General features: G+C 32.3%; 1 protein-coding gene across 6 annotated transcripts in view; it reads left to right on the plus strand.

Annotated features, from left to right (window-relative positions):
* Positions 1 to 26,847, plus strand: part of LOC145256392 (echinoderm microtubule-associated protein-like 6) — a 902,875-nt gene that overhangs the window by 791,054 nt on the left and 84,974 nt on the right. For 5 of the 6 annotated variants that reach the window (XM_080115242.1, XM_080115243.1, XM_080115244.1 and 2 more), the window contains 3 exons: positions 924 to 1,112; positions 10,167 to 10,336; positions 19,290 to 19,452. In XM_080115242.1, the coding sequence (XP_079971368.1) occupies positions 924 to 1,112; positions 10,167 to 10,336; positions 19,290 to 19,452 (522 nt within the window). The remainder of the gene's footprint in view (positions 1 to 923; positions 1,113 to 10,166; positions 10,337 to 19,289; positions 19,453 to 26,847) is intronic. The other variant, XM_080115245.1, reaches the window with a different exon arrangement.

The raw sequence follows: 26,847 nt of genomic DNA on the forward strand, positions 1-26,847 counted from the left end.
TAACAAGAATAAAGTAAACTAATACATACATACACAATGCAATGCTGCTAAATATTTGCATAAGTATATAGCTTACATCCACATATATTCACACTATTTTGTAGGGTTGTGACTACTAATCCAGATTTCTTCACCAAGCACATGTTTGTATAAATGACTTATATTGAACTTCGAAGATGTTACTACTGAGTAATATCACTGGTAGAAAAATATTTTGTTATAAAGTTTGTTTTTCTCAATTTTCATGACAAAACTATTCTTGTATTTGGGTAGCACTACTGCTGACCTTTCTATTCTCTCAATATTTCATTTATTTCCATTTTTTTATATGCATGCATGTCCACATATATAGCCTTCATTTTCTTCTTTTATTAATAATACAACTTTTATACCCAATATATATTGATGAACTTTGCTAAAAAGACTCTCTGGAATATCTAAACTTATCTTTTCTCATAAGGAAACCTAATGACAGTTACCGTCTTCTAAATACATTTGAGGATATTCCTTGGTATAGTAATCTCAGCTCTCACTGATATCTGATCTTAAATCAGTTTTGTGACATACAAGTCAATGGAAATATATCGACATATAAAAAAGAATTAAATCTTGAGTTTTGAGGAGCGTTTTATATCTTCAATTCCTATATTTATATCTTCAAATCCTTCGACATAAAAACATGTCTATTCACATGATCAAGCCAAGCAATGCACTATCTGCACTCAGGGAGAGATGAACTGAAAAGCAAACTGTCAAAACTTACTTTTTCTATTTGCCAATCATTCAACTTTGAACTTCTAAAACGTTACTTCTGAGTAATATGTAACAGTTTCAAACAGACACCAATTCCCCAACATTATAAGAATAAGTAAAACATTTTTTTTTCTTATTTACATATTAATTTAATTTTTCTTAATTTTCAGAATAAAATTTTAGTAGGAACAATTTCAAATACAATCTTTGAAATTATGGAAAAGGCTGGCGGTGTTAAAACTATCCTCTCAAGCCATGAGGAAGGGGAAGTATGGGGTTTGGATGTCCACCCCAAATCAATTTATTTTGTCACAGCTAGCCTAGATACCACATTACGTTTATGGGATATCTCTACAAAGGTAATTTCGTTGCATCATCTTTTTTATATAACAAGTTGTATATGCCTAATGTTACCTAGGACTCATTTTTCAATCATGCTTTTTGTTTTGTTCTTTTCATTATGTGTTTCTTTTTGATTAGAATGTTTGACATTTTAACAACATATTTTTCATTTAAACCATGTTTTATTAAAATAAATAAAGACAGTATCTTTCATCATACCTATAAAACATCAAAATTTGCATAATTACAGAAATAGATTTGTAAAATACACCCAGGCAAGATTACATTGGCTGCAAAATATTTACAAAAAATTGTTTGAATAAAAAATATGGCACTTGTGGCGACTGATTCCAACGAATAAAAAGCGAATCACTTTAATTGCTACCTTTTTCTTTCTCAATTTTGTTGAGATTTGCTCTCTTCATTAAGTTAGTTTTCACAGAGATGTCTGAACTCAAGTTATTTTCTAACGAATGAAAATCGTTTCAAGCTCCAAAAAATAACACATCTATGTGCAAGTAGTAAGCCAGTGCAAGTGTAAAAGTTGCCTTTGGGGTAGGAAAGGCAAGTTGAAAAGGACTCTATGACTCACATACTAATTTATGCACACATTCCTAGTCACTAGCGATGTCAGGTGAACAGAAATGAATTGCTACCCATTTATACACATTAACAAGAATAAAGTAAACTAATACATACACAATGCAATGCTGCTAAATATTTGCATAAGTATATAGCTTACATCCACATATATTCACACTATTTTGTAGGGTTGTGACTAATAATCCAGATTTCTTCACCAAGCACATGTTTGTATAAATGACTTATATTGAACTTCGAAGATGTTACTACTGAGTAATATCACTGGTAGAAAAATATTTTGTTATAAAGTTTGTTTTTCTCAATTTTCATGACAAAACTATTCTTGTATTTGGGTAGCACTACTGCTGACCTTTCTATTCTCTCAATATTTCATTTATTTCCATTTTTTATATGCATGTATGTCCACATATATAGCCTTCATTTTCTTCTTTTATTAATAATACAACTTTTATACCCAATATATATTGAATCTCTGTGTGATTTTGCCAATACCAAAGATATAACTACAGGGTGGAATGATAAAATTGTCGCACTAAAACAGATGACATGATTCCATTTCCGTTTGATGAAAACCGGTTTTCTTTTTTGTTGCAGACCATAAATTAGTTAGCCAGTTATGTATAAATCGCAAAAGCGATGGGAGCCTTCTATCATGTCTGAAAGGGACACACTGTTCAATGAGTGAGATCGGAGATGTACTGCTGTACAACTCATGCTCTTTATCGATTCAAGTTATGACAATAGGACCATTGCCAACACTCTCACAATGCAAATTCAGACGGTTCAACACTTGAGAGAACAGCTCAACATATCGGACAATCTTTTGCAGATGGTGGAGTGGAAGCTCAAGGTCGAGGATACCACCTGGAAGACCCGGACCAAGGAGTTCATCGAAAAGCTCCAGAAATTAATGAAACCCCCCAGCGGCCTATTTAGCAGATTGCCAGAGATTTAGGCGTCTCACACACAGCTGTGAATGCATGTTGGAAGGAGGGCTTGAAGTGTAGGTCCTACACGTGCCAGACAAGCTAGATCTTGACTTAGAAGACAAAGAACCTCAGACTAATCAAGTCCGTTTGCTCAACAAAGTGCAGCATCCCAAGAAGCTAAACATGCTGCGGTTCTTTTCAGATTAAAATAACGTCTGCCAAGACTATGTGCCACAAATAATAAGGACGTGTCTAGGGGTGATGAAAACAAAGTTTCCAGCCATGATTATGGTTTTTGGTGTGGTTTCAAGTGAGGGCCACATCATGCCACCTCACATCTTCAAACTCTGCTTGAAAGCCAGCATCAAAGTGTACCTGGGTGTGCTGAAGAGTGTGGTCATCTCTTAGTACAATCAGGTGGGCACTGGCAGACCCTGGGTGTGGCCGCAGGATAGAGCCAGCCCACAAGTCCAAAGAGACCTATGCTTTGCTTCAGAAGGAGTGCTACGATGTGCTCCTTCTCTCACTGGCACGCCTCCTCGCCTTACTACTGGACTACTTGGTTTGGTTATATGTTGAGAACATCACCAACATGATCTCCCACAGCACTAAAACCAGCCTGATCACCGCCATCCACGGAGTATTCACCAAGCTCCTGCCGAATTGATTTGTCAATAAATTTTTTTAAGTAAAGCTGTAGTGTTGTTTTCTTTAGGGCGACATTTTTATCGTTCCATACTGTAATAGTATATATATATATATATATATATATATATATATATATATATATATATATCCTGATTATGTTGTACAGAGGAAAGGGTGCAAGATGTGATTCTGAAAATTATCGAGGTATCTTGCTGCTGACTGTCATTGGAAAGGTATTTGCATGGCTCTTGCTAAACCAATTGGAGAAGTATATCTGTCCTGATATCCTTCCAAAATTCTAGTCTGGTTTTAGAGGTGGACAAGGAACTGTTGATATGGTGTTTTCTGATAGACAGCTTTTGGAACAGTGTATTGAGCAGCCTATGCCTCTTTGCCAGGTATTTGTGGACTTAACCAAGGCGTTTGACAGTCCACCGTGAGGCTCTCTGGAAAATGCTGGAAAAATTTGGCTGTACACCTGCTTTTACGGAAAAGTTCAAGCAACTTTATCATAGTATGAAAGATCGTGTCAACTTCAATGGTTGGCTTTCGGAAGAATTCTCCATCGATAATAGTGTGAAGCAGGGTGATATAGCTGCACCAACATTGTTTTCACTCTATTTGACTGCTGTGCTCTGGTATGGTTTGCACAATTGCAATATGGGTGTTTATATTAGATTCCGAACGACTGGAAAGGTGTTCAACCTCAGAAGATTCCAAGCCAAAACACTTGTAAGTGATGGACTTGTAAGGAAGCTGTTGTATGCTGACCTCGTGACAAACTTCCCAGTTGATATGCAATTTGTGATGGATCTCTTCATGAATGCTTTAGACTGACAGCATTAGGAAAACTAAAGTCATGCTCTTGCTCCTGATGATCTGTAATGTGGAACCTGATATCTTCGTCTATGGAAAGCGCCTTGAAGTCATAAAAAATTTTGTCTACCTTATCAAATGATGGCATTCTTGATGTGCAAATAAGACAGAGAATCGGTAAGGCATCAGACGCATTTGGTAGGTTACAAGATAGAGTCTGGTCTGATGGTGATCTAACTCTGACTACTAAAATGTTAGTATATCAAACATGTGTCTACTCTATGTCTCTGAAACATGGACCTTGTACCGGTCACAGGTAGAACTGCTTGAGAGGTTTCATCGGCACTGCCTTAGACACATTCTTGGTTTAAAGTTGGATAGCTTTGTCCCTGATACATATGCCTTAAATAAGGCCAAAACAACCAGTGTTGCTATCATTTTTATTAAGAACCAGATGCGTTGGGCGGTCATCTTGTCTGATTTGATGACTATCGACTCACAAAACAGTTGGCAAAAGACTCCAGCACAATCCCAAAAAACGTTTGTGTGGTAGCATCAAGAAGAGTCTGGTGAGCTTTCATGTTTCTGTTGACAGTTGAGAGTTCCTAGCATATAATCGCAAGCAGTAGAGAGCACTGATATACAGGGGCGGAGAACACTTTGAAGCAGCCAAGATAGACCGAGTGAAGCTCAAGAGAGCATGTAGGAAAAGTCAACCTTTGCCGTCGTAATTGTGGAGATGTTTGGATCTGTGAGATGTGTGATGGGGCTCTGTTGTCTAAGGCAGTTCTTGTTAATCACATGAAAACGCACGATGATACGGGTTCCATTGCTGTTAGTTTCATCCAAACCAATGACCATCTTCGGTATCATGTCTGATTGAGGGTGTGCAAGTCGCTGGCAAGACTGAAAAGTAATCTTCGGGAACATGGACTTTCAGTGACTGAGACATCACAATCATATATATATATATATATATATATATATATATATATATATATATATATATATATATATATATTCATAAAAAGACAGCACAGTATTTAAAGCAGGATTTCTTTAACTTCAGGGCACCATGGAGCCTCTGAGCAGGCAAAAGTTTTTCATGGAGCACTAATTTCTAAGATAATTAATTTCTAAAATAAATATGAAAAACATTAATTTCAAATTTTAATTCTAACTAATAATGTTTAAAACATATTTTTGTTTTTGATTAATCAAATATTGTTGCATTTTTTGTTAATCAATTTTTAAAAAAATTCCTTTTAAATGAACCATCCTAAAACTCTTAACACCTGTAGTTATATATCATATCTCTTTAGACATGTAGTTATGTATCATATCTGTTTACACCTGTAGTTATGTATCATATCTGTTTACACCTGTAGTTATGTATCATATCTGTTTACACCTGTAGTTATGTATCATATCTGTTTACACCTTTAGTTATGTATCATATCTGTTTACACCTGTAGTTATGTATCATATATGTTTACACCTGTAGTTATGTATCATATCTGTTTACACCTGTAGTTATGTATCATATCTGGTTACACCTGAAGTTGTGTATCATATCTCTTTACATCTGAGGTTATGTATCGTATCTGTTAGACCTGAAGTTATGTATCATATCTGTTAAACCTGAAGTTATGTATCATATCTGTTAGACCTGTAGTTATGTATCATATCTGTTTATACCTGTAGTTATGTATCATATCTCTTTACACCTGAAGTTATGTATCATATCTGTTAGACCTGAAGTTATGTATCATATCTGTTAGACCTGTAGTTATGTATCATATCTGTTTACATCTGAAGTTATGTATCATATCTGTTTACACCTGAAGTTATGTATAATATCTGTTCACACCCGTAGTTATGTATCATATCTGTTTACACCTGTAGTTATGTATCATATCTGTTTACACCTGTAGTTATGTATCATATCTGTTTACACCTGTAGTTATGTATCATATCTGGTTAAATCTGAAGTTATGTATCATATCTGTTTACACCTGTAGTTATGTATCATATCTGTTTACACCTGTAGTCATGTATCATTTCTGTAAACATCTGAAGTTATGTATCATATCTGTTTACACCTGAAGTTATGTAACATATCTGTTTACACCTGAAGTTATGTATCATATCTGTTTACACCTGTAGTTATGTATCATATCTCTTTACACATGTAGGTATGTATCATATCTGTTTACACCTGAAGTTATGTATCATATATCTTTACACCTGTAGTTATGTATCATATCTGTTTACACCTGTAGTTATGTATCATATCTTTTTACACCTGTAGTTATGTATCATATCTCTTAACACCTGTAGTTATGTATCATATCTCTTAACACCTGTAGTTATGTATCATATCTGTTTACATCTGAAGTTATGTATCATATCTTTTTACACCTGTAGTTATGTATCATATCTTTTTACACCTGTAGTTATGTATCATATCTGTTTACACCTGTAGTTATGTATCATATCTGTTTACACCTGTAGTTATGTATCATATCTGTTTACACTTGAAGTTATGTATCATATCTGTTTACACCTGTAGTTGTGTATCATATCTGTTTACACCTGAAGTTGTGTATCATATCTGTTTACACCTGTAGTTATGTATCATATCTGTTTACACCTGTAGTTATGTATCATATCTGTTTACACCTGTAGTTATGTATCATATCTGGTTACACCTGAAGTTATGTATCATATCTGTTTACACCTGTAGTTATGTATCATATCTGTTTACACCTGTAGTTATGTATCATATCTGTTTACATCTGAAGTTATGTATCATATCTGTTTACACCTGTAGTTATGTATAATATCTGGTTACACCTGAAGTTATTTATCATATCTGTTTACACCTGAAGTTATGTATCATATCTGTTTACACCTGTAGTTATGTATCATATCTGTTTACACCTGTAGTTATGTATCATATCTCTTAACACCTGTAGTTATGTATCATATCTCTTAACACCTGTAGTTATGTATCATATCTCTTAACACCTGTAGTTATGTATCATATCTCTTAACACCTGTAGTTATGTATCATATCTCTTAACACCTGTAGTTATGTATCATATCTCTTAACACCTGTAGTTATGTATCATATCTCTTAACACCTGTAGTTATGTATCATATCTTTTTACATCTGTAGTTATGTATCATATCTCTTAACACCTGTAGTTATGTATCATATCTGTTTACATCTGAAGTTATGTATCATATCTGTTTACACCTGAAGTTATGTATCATATCTGTTTACACCTGTAGTTATGTATCATATCTGTTTACACCTGTAGTTATGTATCATATCTGTTTACACCTTTAGTTATGTATCATATCTGTTAACACCTGTAGTTATGTATCATATATGTTTACACCTGTAGTTATGTATCATATCTATTTACACCTGTAGTTATGTATCATATCTGGTTACACCTGAAGTTGTGTATCATATCTCTTTACATCTGAAGTTATGTATCATATCTGTTAGACCTGAAGTTATGTATCATATCTGTTAAACCTGAAGTTATGTATCATATCTGTTAGACCTGTAGTTATGTATCATATCTGTTTATACCTGTAGTTATGTATCATATCTGTTTACACCTGTAGTTATGTATCATATCTGGTTACACCTGAAGTTATTTATCATATCTGTTTACACCTGAAGTTATGTATCATATCTGTTTACACCTGTAGTTATGTATCATATCTGTTTACACCTGTAGTTATGTATCATATCTGTTTACACCTGTAGTTATGTATCATATCTCTTAACACCTGTAGTTATGTATCATATCTTTTTACACCTGTAGTTATGTATCATATCTCTTAACACCTGTAGTTATGTATCATATCTGTTTCCATCTGAAGTTATGTATCATATCTGTTTACACCTGTAGTTATGTATCATATCTGTGTACACCTGTAGTTATGTATAATATCTGGTTACACCTGAAGTTATTTATCATATCTGTTTACACCTGAAGTTATGTATCATATCTGTTTACACCTGTAGTTATGTATCATATCTGTTTACACCTGTAGTTATGTATCATATCTCTTAACACCTGTAGTTATGTATCATATCTTTTTACATCTGTAGTTATGTATCATATCTTTTTACACCTGTAGTTATGTATCATATCTCTTAACACCTGTAGTTATGTATCATATCTGGTTACACCTGTAGTTATGTATCATATCTGTTTACACCTGTAGTTATGTATCATATCTCTTAACACCTGTAGTTATGTATCATATCTGTTTACATCTGAAGTTATGTATCATATATCTTAACACCTGTAGTTATGTATCATATCTGGTTACACCTGTAGTTATGTATCATATCTGTTTACACCTGTAGTTATGTATCATATCTGTTTACACCTGTAGTTATGTATCATATCTCTTAACACCTGTAGTTATGTATCATATCTGTTTACACCTGTAGTTATGTATCATATCTCTTAACACCTGTAGTTATGTATCATATCTGTTTACATCTGAAGTTATGTATCAGATCTCTTAACACCTGTAGTTATGTATCATATCTGGTTACACCTGTAGTTATGTATCATATCCGTTTACACCTGTAGTTATGTATCATATCTGTTTACACCTGTAGTTATGTATCATATCTCTTTACACATGTAGGTATGTATCATATCTGTTTACACCTGAAGTTATGTATCATATATCTTTACACCTGTAGTTATGTATCATATCTGTTTACACCTGTAGTTATGTATCATATCTGTTTACACCTGTAGTTATGTATAATATCTGGTTACACCTGAAGTTATGTATCATATCTGTTTACACCTGTAGTTATGTATCATATCTGTTTACACCTGTAGTTATGTATCATATCTCTTAACACCTGTAGTTATGTATCATATCTTTTTACATCTGTAGTTATGTATCATATCTTTTTACACCTGTAGTTATGTATCATATCTCTTAACACCTGTAGTTATGTATCATATCTGTTTACACCTGTAGTTATGTATCATATCTGTTTACACCTGTAGTTATGTATCATATCTCTTAACACCTGTAGTTATGTATCATATCTGTTTACATCTGAAGTGATGTATCATATCTCTTAACACCTGTAGTTATGTATCATATCTGTTTACACCTGTAGTTATGTATCATATCTGTTTACACCTGTAGTTATGTATCATATCTGTTTACACCTGTAGTTATGTATCATATCTGTTTACATCTGAAGTTATGTATCATATCTGTTTACACCTGTAGTTATGTATCATATCTGTTTACACCTGAAGTTATGTATCATATCTGTTTACACCTGAAGTTATGTATCATATCTGTTTACATCTGAAGTTATGTATCATATCTGTTTACACCTGAAGTTATGTATCATATCTGTTTACATCTGAAGTTATGTATCATATCTGTTTACACCTGAAGTTATGTATCATATATCTTTACACCTGTAGTTATGTATCATATCTGTTTACACCTGAAGTTATGTATCATATCTCTTTACACCTGTAGTTATGTATCATATCTGTTTACACCTGAAGTTATGTATCATATCTGTTTACACCTGAAGTTATGTATCATATCTGTTTACACCTGAAGTTATGTATCATATCTGTTTACACCTTTAGTTGTGTATCATATCTGTTTACACCGTAAGTTATGTATCATATCTTTTTACACCTGAAGTTATGTATCATATCTGTTTACACCTGAAGTTATGTATCATATCTGTTTACAATAAAAACGATCAATAATTAAATGTCTGCAACCATTTAGTTTTTGCATATAAAACATTTAGTCCTTTTTGTAGAAATGACTTCCGGAACCCCTCAGTTTTACTCACAGAGCCCCAGGGCTCTGTGCAGCCCACTTTGGGAAACCCTGGTATAAAGCAACCAAGAGAAGAACAGATTTAACTATGTCTACAGGTTTTAATATAATTTCATCAGCAGTGAAGATGTTCTTTTATTTTCAGTTAAGAATAAAATACCATGAATTCTGATTTCAGTATTCTGATCCCTTTTTTTCTAGTGCCTTGTAAGCAAATTATCAGTTGGCCCTGCCTGTTCAGTTTGCTTTAGCCGTGATGGAGTCTTAATTGCTGTTGGATTGAAAAATGGAGAATTCCTCATACTTACCACAGAGGCCCTCAAGCTATGTGGTCGAAAAAGAGACAGATCCGGAGCTATTAATGATATCAGGCAAGGAAGACTGTTTTCTCATGATTTGTGTATTATTTTGTGTCTAGTCATGATATACTAAAATATATAAAAATATTGTTTTCATAATATTCTGTGTGTATATATCTAATAGTGTTGAAATACATACTTATAGCAAGTGAGCTACACAAACCTTTGTTTCTTTCTATTATAGAATTCACCAGCTAACTGTTAGTCTGATGAATTCCTTTTATGGACTTTTGATAAGTGCATATTTTATACTACTGCACAGCTGTAGAGTAATGAGCATATATATATATATATACACAAGGTGATTTAAAACATGAAATGAAGCAAAATGGAAGAACTGTGATATAAGTTCAGTTTTCTTTTCCATAAAACTTATTTACAGTAAATAAATAAATGAAATTTCTATTTCAGTCACATAAATTATTTAGTGAAATGAGTTTTGAAGGTTTTGCAAAGAAGTAATGGTGCTTATGCAGAGAAGGTCCTGTACGTTTTTTGATAATATTTTCAAGTTAAATTCAAGTTTTATGGTATATTTTGTTTATTAAACTGTTATATGAAAGTACAGAATAGTTACAAAACACTTTCCTCTCTTTAAGAACAGGTTTCTAAATAATAACCTTATTTCAACATGGTAGCTTCTCTACATAAGTAAAAACAAGTTATAGTAAACTTACTATGACTTGTTTTTTTTTCACGTCATACATGTGAAATGACAAAATAAAAACTGTTTAAAAACATAACTTGTTTATAAAGAAGGCTCTTAATTTTCTGTCATAACTTTCATTTGCACATGCTTTTCATGTCTACGTCCACGAAATTATTTTTTCACTATAACCTGGTTTAAATAAAAATTTGTGATAATAAAAGAACTTGTATGATTTGTGTAAAAGATCGGTTTTTTAATAAGCATGCATTATAAATGGATCAACTTATTCTTTTATACACCAGAGACATATGAGAAAACCTTTTGGTTTGGAAGTAAAATATTTTTTTTGTTCACATTAAACAAGGCATGTTAAAAATTAGCATTGTTTAAAGAAAAAAAATCATTCACCATAATAATAAAATAAACTTATTTAAAGATATATTCGAAAAATAAATAAATATTTATCTTTATATACATATAATATATATATATCTTTTAACAAAAATTTATATATAATATATATATATTATAAAAAAATTACATATAATATATATATATATATATATATATATATATATATTATAAAAATTTACATATAATATATATATATATATATTTCTTTTAAAAATATTTTTAGAAATATATATATATATACATTTCTTTAAAAAAAAAGCATGTATTATTTTAGCTTTCTTAAAGTTTCAATTTTAATTATTAAAAATAGAAATTTAAGAAAGCTAAAATAATACGTGTTTTTTTTTTATTTATTTTCTTTTTAATAAACTTAAACATTTCTTACTTTCCTCAACAAGAAATGCTATTTTCATTGCACATAGTCAAAGGGAAAATAATTCCCTGTCTTTAGGAAAAGAAAATGCAGTCATTTTTTACCATTATCGCAATTTCCCTCCACAATACAGTGGAAAAACTTCTGGTTGTGTCTTAAGACTTTATTCCGTGATTTCAGCAGGTTATAGGATTTTAGTGCAATGGCCATTTGTATTTATGTAGGTTGCGGTTTAGTAAAGATATCTCAAGCTGAATGACACCAAGGATCATTAGATAATAAGAGGGGTATGCAGCAGCAGTCTAAAAACATCTCCCCTAGGAGAGCATTTTCATTCATTTTTTCTATTATTCCTCACCAATTTCTAAATTAAATGAACAGACAACTGTGTTTATGTTTTTTCATATGAAATCTATTTTTTATTCATATCGAATGTGAAATAATGCAAAATAAAACATTTTAAAATCTTATGTAATAACAAAATTACAAAATTAATAATTCATTTCAGTTTATTTGCAAACAGGATATTTAAATATTTTGTTAACAGTTGAAAAATATGAAAGAATTAATTACTTTGTATCCCTTCAAAATTTCAATATTGAATTAAGTCATTTAATCTGGTTTTAAAATTCTTAGTAAATCCTCATGTATTAAAAGATTGAAAGATTTAGAAGTTATCTAATACTCTAAGAAAATCAATGAAAGTTTTATAACAATTTGGTCCAATTAATAATTTAATGGACAAATGATACCATAATAATGACATTTAACTTTGAAAATCCTGTATCTCATTTTAGTTAATGTTTAGTATTTAAGTCTCTTGATTGGCCCATTACAATTGATATATTCTTAGTTCAATTTTTACATTGACAGATTCTTAACTCCAACTCTTGATTAGTAACTTCTACTCAGGATGAACTTATCAAACATATTCTTTTCCAAAATATTTAACAAATGTTGTTTAAACTAATGCTTCATTTCTTTACAGTTACTTGCAATTTTCGAACTTATTTTGCTTTTATTATAATTTAGAACTACTTAGTAGTAAGGAATATTTCATAAAAATGAAAAATAGATAAAAGGAAAAATATATCAATAGGAAATATTAAAAGTATTGCAACAACTTTACACTAAAGAAAATCTACAAAGAAACTTGTAGTGTTATTAGTGCTAGGACTGAAAGGTCCATATGTCAAATCTTGCTGTGGACACAAGAATTTTGATACTGTTGCTCTCACTCTATGGTCAAGAATAAAAATAGGACCTCAGCCATTTTTAATTTCTGTTTCAACCAAAGTTGTTTGACCAAGTTAGATTTATATATTTTTAGAAATTTATATTTTTGTATATTGATCAACTGCTTTATAAAGTACATTATGGTCAACTTTGTTATTCTTAACAGTTCCTTCATTGGACATTGTATCTGCAGAGGCCATTCAGTAAGAATGTGTATGTTGTCATGGGTAGTCTGGTCTATATGACACATTAGTTGCTTGTTGTCTTCAAATAAATAGGAATGTGTAATCCTTGCATGACCTATGCAAAATTTGAATAACACGGCTTCCTTTTTTAAACTTTTTAATGGACTTTCTTTCCATTTTGTTATTGTAGTTTTGATTGTACTAATGCTACTTCAACATTGTATTTTTCTTGTATTGGTTTATCTTAATTTTTAAGTTTGTACAAAGTTTAGTTTGGTTTACAGTATATCAACCACCCTGGGTTATTTAATGCAGAATACACTACTCTCAAAATACAGATTCTTTCTAGAAAAACACTAGCCTGGGTACCCGGCATTGCTCGGGTGTTTGAAGGTGTAAAAAAAAAGTGGTAGTAGGCAGGCAGGCTCGAACCCTTGATGCAAAGGCGGAAAAGAATGTGAAAAAAAAATCTGACATTTTACCGCTATGCCATGACGCGACCAGAAGTGTAAAGCGTTCAAATTAAACATAGTCAATCAAAAAGATGACTTGCAGAAATGGCGTTCCTTTTAAACCTCCTACGAAAGTGTTTTTTAATGTGGGGGAAAAGCAGCTCCCCCAAAATACAAATAAATAGTAATTGTCTCAGTATGAAGGGTTCCCCCTACATTGACCAAGGACCAATTACAGAACAGATACTACCCGGGTAAAGGCCAGGAGGTGGTGTTTGCATTCGATTAGTTTTGCTTTATTTATACGAAAAAGACAAACAAACACTCGAAATGACGGTATGGAGAGAATTTTTAAAACTTGATAAAAAAAAAATAGAGACTATGTCCGTTAGCGAATCTGAAATATTACGATCTAGGAAGTATAAGAAAACTTCTCTCAGAATCTAACCGACGCAAGAACCTTTCGTAGACATACACAAATGCGCACGCCCATTTTGCCTTTTATATATAAGATTATTTCTTGAAAACATCATTCTTTGGTAATCTTGTTTGCTCCCAACACAATTGGCCCTCAGCCGCTGTCTTCATTTGGGGAGAAAATGAAAAAGAAAAATAACGTTTTTTTCTTGAAGAGTAAGATTGAATAATATGGTTATAGGTATTACAACATGACGTGGCCAGCTAATTGATCTGACTTCCCATCTAGAGCCAAAGGGGATGAATGTCATCAGGATCCTATCCTACGGCATCGTGGGTTGCCACCCATAGACAATAGGTGGTCACGAATTTGCCTACTGCAATTCGATTCAGATGAAAATGTAGCCTCCCCCATCAGACAAATATATACCTCTGTTACCAAAAATAATATAAAGTTTATTCTATATCCTATGCAGGTGTGCTGCTAAAAGTGATAAAATGGAATATCCAATATTTTAATTATTAATGAAGATTTTTTTTAATAAAGTAATATATCGAAGCATCCTGAAAGACGAGATAATATATTTTGGAAAACATTGCTTAATTGGGTTAAAACTAGTGAAGAATATTTTTAGAATAAATTTGATAAATTCGGAAATAATTATAAAAGAATGACAAAACATTTCTGAGGTCCATTATTGGGTCTTTATAAGAATTGAATTTGCATAATCCTATTATATTGTATGCATAATTGTTATGGGGGTTAAAGTGTAATAAACAAAAGGAACACAGGATTTTTAGGAAACAAAACATGTATTCACATAAATTACAGGCAAGGTTGAGTAATACCATTCCTAAACGGTTGGGCGTTTGCACACAACCTCCTTGTCCGCATCCCAATCTTGGACTACCAGGCACCGGTACTCGATACCGGAAGTGACGTCACCAGAGGAAGTGACGTCATGAGATAGTCCATTAACCCTATGAAAAGCTTTTTGTTCATAAAAGCTGTTAGTACCTCTTCCTTTTATGGTTTACCATCAATGGCTCGGTAAACTTTCTCTTACAGAATGATCGCCGTAGTTCAGGTGTTGGTTGAGGAGGTTCAAAATCAAAAGTTTCGAAGACAGTGTCTATCGGCTCATCTTTCAATGGTGGGCTGTCACTGGTTTCAACTGATCGACATCATCTTAGTTGATTCTAGTGACGTTTGTGAGTATATGTTGGTCCTTGGATGATATATACCATGTCACCAACTCTCTTAGTAATTGTACCCACCTCTCAGTATGATGTGTTGTTTTTATAACTTTTGAAAAACACTCTTTCACCTGACCTGAAACGTTTACTGGCTACATAAGTGGTCATTAGTGGCCTTGATTGTTTGGGTAAAAGCTTGTCAAAAACGGATCTCACTTTTCGCACAAACATCGTTTCTGCAGGTGAGACTGCTGCTGGTGTGTTCCGGTTGGGTGTAATCCTATACACGTGTAGAAATTGTTGAAGTGCTTCATCTGTTTGGGTCCTTTGAGCTTTCTCCAGTGCTCTTTTAAGAGTGTTCACAAAGCGTTCCGCTTGCCCATTTGTTCTAGGTATTGGTGAGTGATTATATGATTAATTTGAAACGTATCACAAAAACTTTTGAACTCAGCAGATGTAAACTGGGTTCCATTATCACTTACAATGCAATCGACTACACCGAAACATGCAAACAGTTCATGTAAAAAATTTATAGTCGTTCCAGTTGTAGGTCTTCTGCACCTCAAATACATCAGGCCACTTGGTGAAACTATCGACTATGATTAAGTAATAATTGTCCTTGAGCGGACCTGCAAAATCGATGTACACCCTAGACCATGACGTAATTGGTGGTGATTTAGTTGCAAGGGCACAGCCTGTACACGAGTCTATCCTCTCATTGACGTCCTTGAGCTATGTCTACTGGCCTAATATGGATTAGGCTAGTAGACATAGCTCCTCCTCAAACTCTTCATACGATTTTTACCAGGATGTCCTGTGTGAAAATCCTGTAGAATTCGTTTTTGGAGACATTTGGGAATCACCACTCTTTTGCAAAATATGGTAAAACCTCATCGCAAAGTGAAAATACTTCCAGAACATCGCCCTTTGTTGCGATCTTATTTTTTATGTCACAGATGAAGTCATCCTTGTCTGCTTCCCTTTTAATCTCCGGTAGAGACACCGGGAGTTCTCTGATTGTGTTGCCCATCATCGTTTTTATTTCCCCGTCCGTCTGAAGAGTGGCAATAATGGAATCTTCAAACGAATCCCTTTTCAATAGTATCAGCCTAGATAGGCTATCTGCATGGCAAATTTGTTTTGAAGACAAGTACTTCAAGGCGAAATCATAATTCAGTAATAATGTACCCCATCTCAACAGTCTATTAGCCGTATATGTCGGTAAGCTTTTTTGGAACCCAAATAAGTAACAGCTCATGATCCATCTGCCGTGTAAATATCTATGAAACTTTGTCACAGCGAATATAATACTCAAGGCTTCTTTTTCAATTGAAAGTACTGTCTTTTGGCCTTTAGTAGCCTTCTAGATGCATGTGCGATCGGTTTCCTGGTACCATCAGGCATTATAGGAAGTATGCAAGCTCGCACATCAAATGAGCTTGCATCACACGCTACTATTATTCTCAACCTTGGATCATAGTGTGTCAAAAAGATATTTGAAGTTAACGTGTCTTTGATCTTCTCAAACACCTTCTGGCATTCTGGCGTCGAGTCCCAGGCTTTCTCTTTCTTCAGCAGTTCATTTAGTGGTGCGCGCAAATCATGCATATTCTTGATGAAGACTTGGTAGAAATTAGCCAGGCCCAGAAAGCTTTGTAGTGCTTGCACGTTATTGGGAGCAGGCATGTTCTTTATGGCTTCTGCCCTCTCAGGAATGGAGTGTCTACCATCTTCATCAATAATGTGACCTAAGTAACGTATTTCCTTCATCAGGAAGTCACATTTTGTTTCTTTTACTTTCAAACCGAAACTTTGAATTCTTTCGAAAACTTCCCATATGTGTTTTCGGTGCTCATCTGTGGATTTACTAGCTATGACAATATCATTCAAGTAGGTACAAGCGAAATCGAGGCCACCCAGCATGGTGTCCATGACCTGCTGGAAAATCACGGGTGCGACCTTGACTCCAAAAGCTAACCTTTCAAACTTGTAGAGTCCCCTGTGTGTATTTATACAGAGAAGTTTTGAACATTCCACCTCGACGGGGATCTGCAAATATGCGTCGCTCAAATCTACCTTAGAAAATACTTTACCACCATTTAATTTGCTGAATATCTCTTCTGGTGTGGGGAGTGGATAGTGGTAATCTTTGAGGGCTGCGTTCAGACCTGGAGAGAAATCCGCACATACACAAATCTGGTTTGTTTTCTTGGTCACATATATGGTAGGGGCTACCCAATCACTGTTGCTTACTTTCGATAATATTCCGGCCTCTTCTAGCCGATCCAATTCCTTGTCGATTTTCTCTGTTGCTGCAAATGGGACGTTACATTTCTTCTTAAAACTGGGCAGAGTGTTTTCTTTTAGTTCGAATCTTGCTGTAGCCTTTGTACATTTTCCTATTCCTGGTGAGAATACTTCTGGAAATTCCACTTTTAACTCGTCCTTCAGTTGTTGCGCTTCCGTAGACGAATCTTCTACCCTATGACAGAATTTATTCATAGGTTGGTCCCAGAATTCGAATCGCTCCATCCAATCAGTATCAAGCAGGTTTTCGGATGTCCTATGTACATACACTTTCACTTTTTTAGTAACACCATTTACGGTCACCGGGAGTGGGAGCTCTACCTCAAATTCCACTTTATCGCCTGTCACAGCTTGGGCTGATTTTTTTGTCTTCCTCATGGTTGGTTTCCTTAGCCTTTTCCATGTTTTAAACTTAATGATGAACGGAATCCAATTGTAGATGCACAATTTTATTTGCAATGTTAACTGTGACATATTTGCGCCGGTTCTTCTCCGAATCCAAGTCGGATCTAGTCTGTCGGACACTGTTCTTGTTCTTGTTCTTCCTGCACTGGCGCACTTTGTGGCCCTTCCTGCCACATTCGTTGCAGTACTTATCTTTGTCAAAACATTTACTCGACCAATGTTTCCCACAACAGCGATAGCGCAGGTTTGTAGGGGATCCGGGTCTTGTGACTGGCTGGTATTTATTAGGTGTAGCCTGAGTTTTCTTACTTTCAGCTTTGCTTTTTTGGGGTGAATATTTTTTCGGTCTGAAGGTCGTCCTCCTAATGAAAGTTGTGCCTGACTCCTCGATGTGTCTTGAGTTGTTCCTTATGCAGACTACCCGTTAATAATACTTTGCCAACTTCTGGAGGGTGAGGCCCTGTTCGCTCTCAAGTCCAGAGAGAACACGTCTAATCTCAGTGTTTTTGGATGAGACTAGACCCTGCACAGAAATTAAACACTTGAAGTCATCTACCGATAAGTCAGATAGACGGAAATCATTGCAGTGTTTATTTACCACGGACGCAAAGGTTAGGTAATCGTCGTCGTCACTTTTTTGCAGGTTAAAGCACTTCCATCTTCTACAAAAGAGCGTAGAATTCAGGCTGAACAGTTCGGATATAATTTTAACCGCTTCAGAAAATTCCAATTGACTCCTCTTCCTGGGGAGAATATAATCCACGAACTTGCCATGTTCTGTAGTCCCTAATTTCCTCAAAAGTAGGCAAACTTTTTTAGTGTTGCTCCACTCTTGACAATCCATGGTGAATAGGTCCTCATATCTCTGATAGAAAGCGCCAAACGTCCCATCCAACTCTGGTTGGTAGTTGAACGTTTCTATAGCATTCCATATTGTACTTTGGGAAAAAGCAAAACTGTCGTCCCTGTGTTCCGTTCTATCAAATATTTTTAACAATAGCTTTTCTTGTCTCTGTTGTTCAAGTAACATTTTCTCCTCCAACGCTATTTTTAAATATTTATATGATTTAATATTTTTAAAAATTAATATAATTTCATATTTTTAAATATTTATATGATTTCATATTTTTAAAGATTTATATAATTTTATATTTTTAAATATTTATATAATTTCATATTTTTAAATATTTATATGATTTAATATATTTAAATATTTATGTAATTTCATATTTTTAAATATTTGTATGATTTCATATTTTTCCCAATTCTTGTTTGTTTGTTTTTTTTTCCCTGTCATTTTCTAAAATTTGTCCTACAAAAACAATTTCAGATTCAGTCCGGATGGAAAGTGTTTGGCTGTTGGCTCAGAAAGTAAATGTGTCGATTTTTATGATTTAAATGATGGTTTTTCATTAAATCGTGTTGGTTTTTGTAAAGGAATTCCCAGTTTTGTTATTCAGATGGATTTCTCTGCCAATGGACAATACATTAAAGTAAGTATAATAATCTTTGTTCAGATGATGTTAGATATTGTATGGATGGTCAAGCATATGAAAGTCATACAAAATAAACAATTCAATTTCAGTTTACTTACAAGATCTAAGATGGCTGTTGGTAGCTTACAACTGGGTTATTTTCTTGAAATAAAAATTTAATTTATAATGAAATTTAGATTCATAAAACATACCTTTTATATAACGAAACAGAACGCATAAAACCTTTAATTTTTTAATCTTTAGATTTTATTGAAAAACAATTAAACTTAGTTCAACTTCTGTTTTTTAATTAATAAAATTACAGAACATGAAGATAGTGGATGAGTCACAACTACTCTGGCACCCTTAAGCACAGATATCTTAAAACTCACAAAGCTTGAAATCTGGCATTCTCTTTCACCTAAATTTAGTTATGACCCACTACTCTTTAGCACTTGACTGTAGAATGAACAGCCAAGTATAATAAAATATCTCAGCCTGGTTATATAGCAACTTTCTGGCTTCTGATATTTCTAGCTCAAATGGTTAGACAGCATAGCCCTGGTTATTAAATGCAATATAATGCAGCATGTATCGATCCTTAAGATTGGGAGCTTTACCTTATCAAAGTAGGGATCTCTGCTAGCTTAACCAAAACCTACGCTGTCATATTTGCAAGTGAGAATCTGACAAAGGATCTCAATAAGGATAAGCTTTGCCCATTCTTAAGTTTTAATGTCTGCTATGAATAGAATCCATTTGATCAAGTAAAGAGTTCTTCAGTGAATAGAGGGAAGAGACAGTAAACATGGCATTAAAGATCTCATGAATTCAACAACATGAATTACAAATTTCGAATAGAATGAAACACATGCTTCATATTAAAAACAATAAATAAATTAGGAGAAGTGGAATGACACTCTCTGTGCCAAAATAAAGTCACTTGGAAGATCCTAATCAGGAGCCAGCATAAAGTGAACATATCAAAAAATCATTTGAAAAATATCATATTAAATTTTACAGGGAAAAGAAACTCAAAGAGATTATTAAACATTAACAGTAGAAAGCTAAGTAGAGTCTACATACAAAATAACAAACATAAAAACTTTTAAAACTGCATAAATTCAGTAAACTTAAGTAAGAAAGCAGACAATTAGTTTTACACACACAATGTTAACAAATGCATCTGTGAAAAATACTAATTTACGTACACAATAAGAATTCAACATTGATAAATACTTATTTACACGAACTGATAAACGTGCCATTTTGCACAATTACCTATGTAAACACACTCAAAAAAGTAATTTTGAATAATTACTTATGTAAAATCACGCTGAAAAAATGCAATTTTGAACAATTACCTATGTAAACACACTGATAAAAATAAAATTTTGAACAATTACCTATGTAAACACACACTGACAATAATGCAACTTTGAACAATTACCTATGTAAACACACACTGATAAAAATAAAATTTTGAACAATTACCTATGTAAACACACACTGATCAAAATGTAATTTTGAACAATTACCTATGTAAACACGCACTGAGAAAAATGCAATTTTGAACAATTACCTATGTAAACACAAATTGACAAAATGCAATCTGCACAATTACCTATGTAAACACACATTGACATAATTGCAATTAAAACAATTACCTATGTAAACACACACTGATGAAAATAAAATTTTGAACAATTACCTATGTAAACACACACTGACAATAATGCAATTTTGAACAATTACCTATGTAAACACACACTGACAATAATGCAATTTTGAACAATTACCTATGTAAACACACACTGATAAAAATAAAATTTTGAACAATTACCTATGTAAACACACACTGATCAAAATGTAATTTTGAACAATTACCTATGTAAACACGCACTGAGAAAAATGCAATTTTGAACAATTACCTATGTAAACACAAACTGACAAAATGCAATCTGCACAATTACCTATGTAAACACACATTGACATAATTGCAATTAAAACAATTACCTATGTAAACACACACTGATGAAAATAAAATTTGAACAATTACATATGTAAACACACACTGACAAAAATACCATTTAAACAATTACCTATGTAAACAAACACTGATACAAATTCAATTTTAAGCAATTACCTATCTAATCAGCCACAAACAAAAATCCAATTTTTACCAATTACCTATGTAAACAGTCACCGACAATAATCCAATTTTTAACAATTACCTATGTAAACAGTCACCGACAATAATCCAATTTTTAACAATTACCTATGTAAACAGTCACCGACAATAATCCAATTTTTAACAATTACCTATGTAAACAGTCACCGACAATAATCCAATTTTTAACAATTACCTATGTAAACAGTCACCGACAATAATCCAATTTTTAACAATTACCTATGTAAACAGTCACCGACAATAATCCAATTTTTAACAATTACCTATGTAAACAGTCACCGACAATAATCCAATTTTTAACAATTACCTATGTAAACAGTCACCGACAATAATCCAATTTTTAACAATTACCTATGTAAACAGTCACCGACAATAATCCAATTTTTAACAATTACCTATGTAAACAGTCACCGACAATAATCCAATTTTTAACAATTACCTATGTAAACAGTCACCGACAATAATCCAATTTTTAACAATTACCTATGTAAACAGTCACCGACAATAATCCAATTTTTAACAATTACCTATGTAAACAGTCACCGACAATAATCCAATTTTTAACAATTACCTATGTAAACAGTCACCGACAATAATCCAATTTTTAACAATTACCTATGTAAACAGTCACCGACAATAATCCAATTTTTAACAATTACCTATGTAAACAGTCACCGACAATAATCCAATTTTTAACAATTACCTATGTAAACAGTCACCGACAATAATCCAATTTTTAACAATTACCTATGTAAACAGTCACCGACAATAATCCAATTTTTAACAATTACCTATGTAAACAGTCACCGACAATAATCCAATTTTTAACAATTACCTATGTAAACAGTCACCGACAATAATCCAATTTTTAACAATTACCTATGTAAACAGTCACCGACAATAATCCAATTTTTAACAATTACCTATGTAAACAGTCACCGACAATAATCCAATTTTTAACAATTACCTATGTAAACAGTCACCGACAATAATCCAATTTTTAACAATTACCTATGTAAACAGTCACCGACAATAATCCAATTTTTAACAATTACCTATGTAAACAGTCACCGACAATAATCCAATTTTTAACAATTACCTATGTAAACAGTCACCGACAATAATCCAATTTTTAACAATTACCTATGTAAACAGTCACCGACAATAATCCAATTTTTAACAATTACCTATGTAAACAGTCACCGACAATAATCCAATTTTTAATAATTACCTATGTAAACAGTCACCGACAATAATCCAATTTTTAACAATTACCTATAATAAACACACACTGACAAAAAGGCAATTTTTAACAATTACCTATGTAAACACACACTTACAAAAATCCAATGTTAAACTATTACCTGTGTAAACACACATTGATAAAAATCCAATTTTGAACAATTCCCTATATTAACAAAGACTGAAAAAATGCAATTTTGAACAATAACCTATGTAAACAGACACTTACAAAAATCCAATTTTGAACAATTACCTATGTAAACAGATACTGATAAAAATGCAATTTTGAACAATAACCTATGTAAACACACACTGACAAAAATGCAATTTTGAACAATTACCTATGTAAACACACATCGAAAAAAATCCAATTTTGAACAATTACCTATGTAAACAGACACTTACAAAAATCCAATTTTGAACAATTACCTGCGTAAACACACACTGAAAAAAAATGCAATTTTGAACTATTACCTATGTAAACACACGCTGACAAAAATGCAATTTTGAACAATTACCTATATTAACACACACTGACAAACATGTAATTTTGAACAATTACCTATGTAAACAGACGTTGACAAGAATGCAATTTTGAACAATTACCTATGTAAATACACACTGATGGATATGCAATTTTTAACAATTACCTGTGTAAACAGCCACTGACAAAAATCATATTTTGAACAATTATGTATGTAAACACACCCTGACAAACATGCAATTTTGAACAATTACCTTTGTAAAGAGACACTGACAAAATTGCAATTTTGAAAAATAACTTATGTAAATACACACTGACAAGAATGCAATTTGAACAATTACCTATGTAAACACACACTAATAAAAATATAATTTTGAACAATTACCTATGTAAACAAACACTGAGAAAAAGGCAATTTTGGACAATTACCTATATTAACACACACTGATACAAATTCAATTTTTAACAATTACCTATATACACACACACTAATAAAAATCAAATTTTGAACAATTACCTATGTAAACACACACTGAGAAAAAGGCAATTTTGGACGATTACCTATATTAACACACACTGACAAAATGTATTTTGCATAATTACCTATGTAAACACACTCAGACAACAATCTCAACAGTTAGTTATGTAAACACAAACTGACAAAAATGCAATCTGCACAATTACCTATTTAAACACACAGAGACATAACAATAACCTATGTAAATACAAACTGATCAGAATGCAATTTGAACAATTACCTATGTAAACAGTCACCAAAAAAATCCAATTTTGAAAAATTACCTATAATAAACACACACTGACAAACTGCAATTGTGAACAATTACCTATGTAAACACACACTGATAAAAATGCAATTTTGAATAATTACCTACGTAAACATACATTAAAAAACTCCAATTTTGCACTATTACCTATGTAAACACACACTGAAACAAATGCAATTTTGAACAATTACCTATGTAAACACACTTTGACACAAATGCAATTTTGAACAATCATGTATGTAAACATACATTGGAAAAAATGCGAGTTTGAACTATTACCTATGTAAACACACACTGACACAAATGCAATTTTGAACAATTTCCTATTTAAACACACATTGATAAAAATGCAATTTTGAACAATTACCTATGTAAACACACACTGATAAAAATGCAATTTTGAACTATTACCTATTTAAACAAAGACAAAAATGCAATTTTGAACAATTACTTACGTAAACAGGCATTGTAAAAAATGCAATTTTGAACAGTTACCTATGTAAACACACACTGATAAAAATGCGAGTTTTAACAATTATCTATGTAAACACACATTGAAAAACGTGCAATTTTGAACAATTTCCTATGTAAATACACACTGATAAAAATGCATTTTTTAACAATCACCTATGGAAACACACACTGACAAAATTGCAATTTGAAAAATTACCTATGTAAATGGACACCAATAAAAATCCAATTTTGAATAATTACCTATGTAAAAAGCCACCGAAAAAAATGCAATTTTGAACAATTACCTATGTAAAGACGCACTGACAAAAATCCAATTTTGAACAATTACCTATATAAACATGCACTTATAAAAATGCAATTTTGAACAATTACCTATATAAATACACACAAACAAAAATGCAATTTTGAACAATTACATATGTAAACACTCACTGATTAAAATGCAATTTTGAAAAATTACCAATGTAAACAGCCACCGACAAAAATGGAATTTTGAACAATTACCTATGTAAACACACACTGATAAAAATCCAATTTTGAACAATTACCTATGTAAACACACACTGATAAAAATCCAATTTTGAACAATTACCTATGTAAACAGGCACTGACAAAATTGCGATTTTGAACAATTACCTATGTACACAGACACTGATACAAATCCAATTTTGAACAATTACCTATTTAAACAGACACTGAAAAATGCAATTTTGAACAGTTACCTATGTAAACAGATACTTACAAAATTGCAATTTTGAACAATAACCTATGTAAATATACACTGATAAGTATGCAATTTGAACAATTACCCATGTAAACACACACTGACAGAATTGCAATTTCTAACAATTACCTATGTAAACACACACTGATAAAAATACAATTTTAACAATAACCAATGTAAACAAACACTGAAAAAAATCCAATTTTAAACCATTACCTATGTAAACACACACTGGCAAAAATGCAATTTGAACAATTACCTATGTAAACACAAACTGATAAAAATGCAATTTTGAACAATTGCCTATATTAACAGACTTTGATACGAATGCAATTTTGAACAAATACACACCGACAAAAATCCAATTTTTAACAATTTCCTATGTAAACTATCACTGACAACATTGCAATTTTGAACAATCACCTATGTAAACATATACTGACAATAATGCAATTTTAACATTTACCTATGTAAACACACACTTATAAAAATCCAATTTTGAACAATTACATATGTGAACAGCCAACGAAAAAAATGGAAGTTTTGACAATTACCTATATAAATACACACTGACAAACATGCAATTTTGAACAATTGATTACCTATGTAAACAGACACTGACGAAAATGAAATTTTGACCAATTACCTATGTAAACACACACTGATAAACATGTTATTTTGAACAATAAACTGTGTAAACACACACTGGCAAAAATGCAATTTTGAACAATTACCTATGTAAACCCACACTGATAAAAATGCAATTTTGAACAATGATACAAAGGCGATTTTGAACAATTACCTATATAAACACAAACTGACAAAAATGTACTTTGCACTATTACCTATGTAAACACACTTTGACGAAAATGCAATTGCCACAATAAGCTATGCAAACACAAACAGACAAAAATGCAATCTGCTCAATTACATATGTAAACACACAGAGACATAATTGCAATTTGAACAATAACCTATGTAACTACACACTGACAAAAATGCAATTTTAAACAATTACTTATGTAAACACACACTGACAAAAATCCAATGTTGAACTATTACCTATGTAAACACACACTGAAAAAAATCCAATTTTGAACAATTACCTATGTAAACACACCGACAAAATTATAATTTTAAACAATTACCCATGTAAACACACACTTATAAAAATATATTTTTTAACAATTACCTATGTAAACACAAACTAACGAAAATGCAATTTTGAACAATTACCTATATTAACACACACTTATAAAAATGCAATTTTTAACAATTACTTACATAACACACACTTACGAAAATGCAATTTGGAACAATTACCTATGTAAACACACACTGATAAAAATGCAATTTTGAACAATTACCTATGTAAACACACACTGACAAAAATGCAATTGTTAACAATTACCTATGTAAACACACACTGATAAAAATGCAATTTTCAACAATTACCTATGTAAACACACACTGACGAAAATGCAATTTTGAACAATTACCTATGTGAACAGAT

Source organism: Euprymna scolopes, chromosome 32 (genome assembly GCF_053919585.1).
Source record: "Euprymna scolopes isolate OS-2025 chromosome 32, ASM5391958v1, whole genome shotgun sequence".
Classification (NCBI taxonomy): Eukaryota; Metazoa; Mollusca; class Cephalopoda; order Sepiida; family Sepiolidae; genus Euprymna; species Euprymna scolopes.